This window comes from Brassica oleracea, chromosome C3 (genome assembly GCF_000695525.1).
Source record: "Brassica oleracea var. oleracea cultivar TO1000 chromosome C3, BOL, whole genome shotgun sequence".
In the NCBI taxonomy this organism is placed as follows: domain Eukaryota; kingdom Viridiplantae; phylum Streptophyta; class Magnoliopsida; order Brassicales; family Brassicaceae; genus Brassica; species Brassica oleracea.
Window position 1 is genome coordinate 38,758,587 of NC_027750.1, and position 8,803 is coordinate 38,767,389.

Here is an 8,803-nt window from a genome sequence, read left to right on the forward strand (position 1 = left end):
GAGGCATGGGAATCTATGCCGAAGCCAATAGCTGATTTTACTCAGCAGGAGAATGTCTTGATAATGGATGAGCTGTCATATGACAAAGATCAGTTAAAGGCTGATCATGATCTGGATTTTATAAAAATGACAGGCGAGCAAAGAGAGATTTATGATGAGGTGCTTAGTGCTGTCTTAGAAAAGAAAGGAGGCGTTTTTTTTGTCTATGGCTTTGGTGGAACTGGGAAAACATTTTTGTGGAGATTGTTGTCTGCTGCTATTAGATACAGAGGAGAAATCTGTTTGAATGTTGCATCAAGTGGGATAGCTTCGCTGCTACTACCAGGGGGAAGGACAGCACATTCTAAATTTGGAATACCAATCAACCCAGATGAGTTTTCAACTTGCACACTAACTCAAGGATCTGATCAAGCAAATTTGATTAAAGCGGCTTCTCTGATCATTTGGGACGAAGCCCCAATGATGAGCAAGCACTGTTTTGAATCCTTGGATAGGAGTATGGCTGACATTGTTGGGAATAAGGACAATTTGCCTTTTGGTGGGAAAGTTGTTGTCCTAGGAGGCGATTTTAGACAAGTGTTGCCTGTCATTCATGGAGCTGGAAGAGCTGAAATTGTTTTGGCATCTTTAAATTCGTCTTATCTTTGGAAACATGTGAAAGTGTTGAAGCTGACAAAGAATATGAGGCTAATGGCAAACGATTTATCCCCTGGAGAAGCTAAAGATTTAGAAGAGTTTTCAAAGTCGATATTGGATGTTGGAGATGGAAATATAGGTGAGAGCAATGATGGGGAGGCTCTAATCAATATTCCTGAAGAGTTTATTATTCTTGATGATCAGGATCCTATTGAGTCTATAAGCAAAGCTGTGTATGGTGATGTGGTTTCTTTGCAGCAGAATAAAGAACCCAAGTTTTTCCAAGAAAGAGCAATACTATGTCCAACTAACCAGGATGTCGACAAGATTAATCAGCACATGTTGGATCAGTTTGATGGTTAGTTATTTATTCACACACTATTATCGTTTGGTTCTTATCATTCCAATAGCTATTAAAAGGAAAAATGTTTTTTATAATCAATATTTCAGGTGAGGAAAGGATCTACTTAAGCTCTGATACAATAGATGCTTCAGATAAATTTTCAGTTAATGATCAAGCTCTGACTCCAGATTTCTTAAACACCATCAAAGTTTCAGGTTTACCTAATCATAGTCTTCGCTTAAAGATTGGTTGTCCTGTGATGTTGCTAAGAAACATTGATCCTACTGGGGGATTAATGAATGGGACTCGACTTCAGATTACAGAGATGTACGAGAACATAATAAAGGCAAAAGTGATTACAGGCGATAAGGTTGGGCGAGTTGTTCTTATTCCTAGGCTTGCTATTACCCCTTCTGAGAAGAAGTTGCCTTTCAAGATGAGGAGGAGGCAACTTCCTATTGCTGTGGCCTTTGCCATTACAATTAATAAGAGTCAGGGCCAATCACTCTCAGAAGTTGGTATTTATCTACCTAGACCAGTCTTCTCTCATGGCCAACTATATGTCGCAATCTCTAGAGTTACATCTAAGAAAGGGTTGAAGATTTTGATTGTCGACGATGAAGGCAAGCCACAGAAACAAACAATGAATGTTGTTTACAAAGAGATTTTCCAGAATCTCTGATATTAATTTACTTTATTGTTTTGGTTTGTTAGAACTATTTATTGACTGTTTCACGCAATGTTTGGATTTTACAGAGATTGTTTCATAATTTGGTTAAGTTTTTTTCTCATAATATTGGTACGTTTTGAAATTATTTTAGCTATCTAAACCACCTTATTCAGCTTATATTCATTTCAAAATATACACCCTACCTAAACCAAATCAAACCATTTTAGCTTCTTATATGATTCAAACATTTAAAATATAAAAATCCGCAATCATCAGACCTAAATCGTTAACAAGATTTTAAAACCATATTTTGTAGATACGATTTTGTTTAGGTAGATCCGGAAATATTTATATTGCTTCCTCTACAAGTTTTACTAAATATCACTATCAGTTATTATTGTGATTATACTTGCAGGATTTTCTCTAACCTACTTTAGTTTGATTAGTATTAACGCTTTCGAATTACAAAGGTATATTCGAATTTGGATAAACACTAGAATAATATTCCTTAATCCACAAAATAATATCTTTGATCAAATCTTTAAAATATAATGTCCTACATCTGCGTAACCTAAATCCGGTGTACCACCTAACTATTATAAATCTTATTGTATTCCAGAATCTCTGATATTATTTTACTTTGTTGTTTTGGTTTGTTAGAACTATTTATTGACTGTTTCACGCAATGTTTGGGTTTTACAGAGATTTTTTCATAATTTGGTTAAGTTTTTTGATTATCAAACAAAGCAGTCAGACATTCGTAAGGATATAGTTTTTATATATTTTTCTATCTGTGCTTTTGAAACAAACTACTCACAGAGACAAGAAAATAAAAAATGCAAATTTTTTATAAAGTGACCTAAGTTTGCCTTGCTGCGTTTGGGTTTGTTAGAACTATTTATTTTAGTTTGTTGTTTTGTTTTGTTAGAACTATTTATTGACTGTTTCACGCAATGTTTGAATTTTACAGAGATTGTTTCATAATTTGGTTAAGTTTTTTTATTATCAAACAAAGGAGACATACATTACCACACATCAAGCAATCTCCGGTTTATTACCTAACTACCGATAATGTTCCATTCCTATTGTCTAAATCTAATCTAAACATAATAACCAACTTACTTACGTTTCTTGCAAAGACATTCTGGCCAAATAGAAGTTTCTCCTGAGCTTAACGTGTTGACGGAGTTTCACTTATGTTTTAAGATCCTACAGAAGAATAAAAAAACATAAGTTAGTAACAGAGATTCACTTAAACTGTAAGCTATTTTTCTGTTTGTCGAGGATTTTTAAAATAAATCAACCTTCACATACTTTTTTTTACCAATGTAATAGTATATCCATTGCTTCTCATCTCCTCCAGCCTGCTTTGACCCTCCTTATCATAATACTACAGAGAAATGCAACTTAAAATTGTCACTTAGAGCGCATGATTTTGTTCTGTTAGTCAAGGAGTAAAAATCAACTTACACATACTTCTTTTTACCAATGTAATACTATTATATCCATTGCTTCCCATCTCCTCCAGCCTGCTTTGTCCCTTCTTATCATAAAACTTCAGAGAATATGCAAGTAAAAAATTTCAAAGAATGAGATGTCCAGTTTCAGATTATGAAACATAAACTTATGAAAAAACAGATCTAAATCAATGTTCAGAATATGAAACATAAAAATTTGTAACCTTTTGAATATTAATTCTTCAGCGAACAGAAATAGTTTAACAACGCGTCTGTCAGGATAAATCGTTTCGATTACCTGAAAATAGGAAACAATAATTACGAAAAAAAATATTACGAAGAAATAATATATTCAAAATTTGCATATTAAAAATAAACAAAATCTCTAATACCAATCTGATTGCATGGTCTGTCGGAGAGGTAAAGAGATATTCTTCAAACACATCAATATCGGAAGCCGGTTTATGTCCGATAACTTCTAATATTATGTCGGAAACAACAAGCAAACGGTTCCTGTCTTTTTTTTTGGAAAACAACCGGTTCATATCGGAGAGGAACAACCCGGCGATCTCCTCCTTCGGTAGCTGAATCGCCATCGATCGGACAGGACTTTTGTTTTTTAATTTTGATTCGATTTTGTGAAGTCTTGCATGTTCTTCCCAGCTTTTGTCGGTAGAAGAACAAGAAAAATGGGCTGGGCCTTAACTAAACAATTCAAGTTGCCCACATTTAAGTCATTTTGCTACCCGCGCTTTCTAAGCGCGGATCAAAATCTAGTTATTTAGATTAAAAAAGTTCCATTTGGAAGCAGAAACGTGTACACAATCCCCTCAAACCAGCAACTAAAATACATTTTTGCTTGGAAATATCCTCCTACTGACGTAGTAAAATATGATTTGTAAAGTAAGAAAGCTTGATTTAATGATTTTAGTCATTGTTAGGAATCCTAGGAGCAAAACGTAGACTGTCTCACGATTTTTTTTTGCTTGCTTTCACCTCTTTACTAACAAAGCATTTTTACATAGTAACCTTTAATAACCAACAAAACGAAGCATTTTTAGATATTATTGTGTATAAGGTGAGTATAAAATTTTATCCATATAAAAACTATACAATGTATCTTATGTATGAGATTTTGTTTCTTTTTTATAATTTTTGTTTTTCCGTGTTGTATATAATCTATATTATAATAGATTGATTAGGTTGATATGAGAATAACCGATGATTTCTTATGTGTTGATATTTCATATCTTATGTGTGGACGTCTAAAAGAGTTTCCGATTTATCTTCATGAATTCGGCATCTAGCAATATTTTTCCCATGAATATGTCGGACAAAGACCCATATATCCGCTGAGATTCAACATCTGATACACTGATTAATTGTCATCCTCATTAACTATCCCGTAAATCCGCAAGCTGTGCAAGTGTAAGAAAATAATTATCTACCACAATTTATAAACCCCAAACAATAGTGAAACCTTTTATTAGGCATAGAGCAAGAGAATATACATAACCCTATATATATGGTCAAGGCGAGATCTTTTAATAGAAATAAAAAATAAATCTCCATGAGCTCCTCTCAGGTCTATGTGAACTCTCTTAGTCCGTTCAAGAAGCTGTGTTTCTTTTTCATTGGTTGTTCCTGTAGTTATCGGTTGTGTAAACGATTTTGTTCACCTTCTCCTTGAAACTACCAATGTGTTCTAATTTGGAATTGAAGTTTGGGAAATTACTGAATTCCTCCATGGCATACATGTCTTAGTGGTTGATATCTTGCATATTTCCATTGTGTTATCCATTCACCCATGTGCATTTTGATCATATAGACTAGGATTTAGCCATGTTTAGGTTGCATTTTGCATGCATGAGTCTTTATTAGGTATTGGAGTACCACATGGAGTTCTCGGAGACATTTGAGTGCGTTTGGAGCTCAAAAGAGGTGGTAAAAGTGATCATTGGACGAGCAGTGCATGAGTGTGACCCTACCGGAGCGACGCCAAGAAGTCGCTGCGCCCTACCTCTCGGAGCGACCTTACCAGAGCGACAACACGAGGTCGCTCGCCATTTTCGTTTCGGAGCGACCTCCTAGAACGACAAGGCGAAGTCGCTCCAGCTCCAGAGATACCTCACCACAGCGACACCCAGAGGTCGCTCGGGTTTGTGTCTAAAACGAGCCGGGAGCGACGTGCCGAAGTCGCTGCGCTTCAATTATTTGGTCGAACTTATGATTAATCAAGGGCCTTTTGGTCATTTGTTATGCACGTTTTTACACTTTCTAATCCTATGTTTAAGTACCTTTTGTAAGCCATTGGAGGCTGATTATCTTTTATCTTAAGAAAACCACCAAAAACCTCTTGGAAAGTTCTTCTCTTTGATTCAGTTGATCATTTTTGTTATGGCAATCCTGTTGTTTTCATATCGATTCTCTGTATTTCTCTACATGATTAATCGAAAATCCAATTTGGGTTTAAGAGGAATCATGGAGATTAGTGAGTAATCACCTTTTGAATTCATGGGTTAGGGAGATTAAGGGTGATTAGGTTAGAGCTAGGATGTTTTAGTGTAGATCATTCTTAGTCTTTGCTAGTAGAGTATTCATAATACATCTTCTGAGTTGGCCTCTCAAAAGTTGATCTTTAGGCATTTTCCACCCAAAAGGTGTTTGATGAAATGCCTGAGACAACTCTTCTAAGCTTTTAGTATACTTTGCCAAAGACATTTGTTGTTAGAGGTGCTAATATAGCCATTAGACTTGTTAGTAATGATTGCTTTTATATTATTCAACCAAAGACATTTGATGTTTGAAATGTGTTAGTAAATGAACATTCATCTAGACATAGAGCTTGTTTAGAACTGTGTCTAAGCTTAAGGTTGATAGTTTGATTGATCGTATGCCATCCTTAGTTCGAAACTTGATCACCCAAGGTCTAATCCCTATGCCCATGAGTTCTCTTTTCCCTTAGTCAAGAAAGTTACTTCATTTATCGCTTTTATTATTCTGCAACTGCATTAGCATTAATCATTAGTTTAGAAATCTTTTAAATCACCGACTGCACTTAGATTAAGTGAGTACTTGCATTCTCAGTGCTTTGAAATCCCTTAGAATTGGTTCGACAATCTTTTATACTACATCATTTGTCTTAGGAGCCTTGAAAACTCCTAACATCAGTGGACAACTTTGGAAAGTAGAAAAAAACAACAAAGAAAAGTTATATTAATCAAGTTTTCAGTAGGACTATGAAATTCTATCAATTTAAAGAGTTTCAATGATACGCGACACTGAATAGAGTGGTTTAGAGTGTAATGATTTATCATCGGAGGTGAGAGTTAAGCGACGAAGTGGGAGAACCCTAGGCCTTAGCTTAGAGACGGTGATAAATAATAGACGATTAGGATGCTTCTTTGGGTCTGTCTGACGCATCAGCCTTACCTTTTAAAGCTTATGTAGAAACTGGGTGCGATAGGCCGCAAGTTAATTAAAATGACCCAACAACCAGTAATTCATTACACAGCCCTGTTCAAAAACTCACCGCCGAGGGCCGTAAAATCGCCGGGAAAACGTAACTCGGGCACCAACGGTGACGATTTAGACTGATTCGGTCCGAAAATCGGGATTCTTAAAAAATTAATTTTTACTCGTTTCATCCTATAATCGAGTAGTATATAGGGGTGGGCACTTTAGTTATTTTCTCGGTTCGGTTCGGTTTGGTTAGTTTGGTTCTAGTATTTTTCCAATTGAAATAAACCATAGTTAGTTTGGTTTGGTTCGATTCGGTTTGTGTTCGGTTCGATTTATATTCGGTTCGGTTCGGTTGTATTCGGTTCGGTTGGATTTGTTTTTTGGATCAGTTTATTTAGGTTCTTCTTAGTTAGGTTCTTCTTAGGTTATTTTTTAAAGAGAAATTATGTTTTAAAGCATAAATTATGTAAACATAAACTTTGTGAACTAAATTCAATATAAAACTGAAACAAAAACCTTTAAAAAGTCACAAAAAATATATATGAATTAAAACAAACGAAAGTTAACTAAAAAAAAACCAACATCATTAGTAATGTCTCTTATATCATTATTAAAAAGCTAGCAATGAATCATCTTCCATGTGACGCTGTGGAGAAGAACTTTTGTTGCTAATAAAATTTGCTTTAGGTTTTAGGTTTAGATTTAACATCCATGTTTACATATATAAGAATATAAAGATACAAACATTTCTATCTTGTAAATCAAATATTTTAATGATTACATATTCGGTTAGAAAAATATACGTTAATAAATGAAAAATGGAAAATACGTGGTATGGTATTAGAATTTTAGTATATTGGTATTACTGATATTTTTAATTTAAATAATTACAAAAACACATCGGTTTCTCGGTTCGGTTCGGTTTAAAACCGAACCATTCGAGTTGGGAAAATCTTCAACCGAATGGTTTGAAATAGACTTTGGTTCGGTTTGAATCGGTTTCGGTTCGGTTGGTTCGGTTTGACTCGGTTCGGTTCGGTTTTTTTGCCCACCCCTAGTAGTATATATAAAGATTCATGATGTTTTCATGAAAATGGCAAAAAACGAAGAAATTGATGTATAACTCGTGAAAAATTATGAGCTATCGGAGTCAATGTTGCAGAAAACCTAAAAAGTCTAAAGAGGAAGACGACTTGTAAAAGTCATAATTGCTTTTAATTAAACTTAATCATAAAAACATGCAAAAAACCAAGGTTACTATTTGAACTCGGGTTGTTAGTCTTATTAAAGGTGTGTACACCGCTGCACTAAGTGATAATTATTGTAAGTTTTTACGAAAAATAATATATCAAAACAAAAATATAAAGATGAGTCCCACCAAAATAAATGAAATGCTGAGGTAGACACACTAGGAAATATCAAAAACTCAATCATTATAATATAGATTTATACTAATATTCAAAAAGAATATGTTTTCTTTCCCTCGTGTTCATGAGTGTGTTAACGACCCTTTTACGAAGATAATCATACCAAACGTGAATGCATGCATTTTCCCCTCTTCTTTATTTTATTACTAGAGGGGTGTCCGCGCTTCGCGCGAAATATTATTTTACTGTTGTTAATCATGACTTTATTGATGATATAATTACGTCTGTTAAGAACATTTGGTTTTTTATTTGTGTTATATAGTAGTAGGTGGTAGGTTAATATATTTTATGTTTGTTTTCTCACTAATGTATTGTTGTGTGTACTTGTTAGTGGTGCAATGAGTCTATGATATAAAGCATATTGTATTTTTTTCATATTTTTGAACATTATTCCTTTAAGATGTTTTTTCCTCTCTCTATATTTTGACATTTAGTTGTCACCATCTATGTATTTCGTTTACCTTTCCAGCGTACAGTGCTTCTCACCATCACCGAAAAAGACTCATCTCCGTGCTTGTTCTTCCTCGCATTCTTTCCCTGTGTGATTATCTAATATTTGTTGTAGATCTTGTTTATGAGTTCCCACTTGTGCGGTTGTTTCTCACGGTTTTGTAGGCTGTTCCGGTTAATATTGGGTTTTCTTTTTTTTTCTTAGATTTAAGCTGATGTTAGAGACTGCATATCCATGGATTGAGTCAGAGTTTATTCATCTTTGATATTGTCTTCCTTGTCGTTGGCTTTCCGTCGGTAGTCTATGCTCGTCTTAGGTTTCAAGATTTGGTTTTTGGTGATCAGACTTCTATGCTCT

At 34.6% G+C, this 8,803-nt stretch overlaps 1 protein-coding gene across 1 annotated transcript; it reads left to right on the plus strand.

Moving 5' to 3' along the window:
* Positions 1 to 15: 15 nt before the first annotated feature.
* LOC106330574 (ATP-dependent DNA helicase PIF1-like) lies at positions 16 to 1,661 on the plus strand. Its single transcript, XM_013769020.1, has 2 exons — positions 16 to 994; positions 1,087 to 1,661. The coding sequence occupies exons 1-2, from the start codon at positions 16 to 18 to the stop codon at positions 1,659 to 1,661; spliced, it is 1,554 nt and encodes a 517-aa protein (XP_013624474.1).
* The last annotated feature ends 7,142 nt before the right edge of the window (positions 1,662 to 8,803 follow it).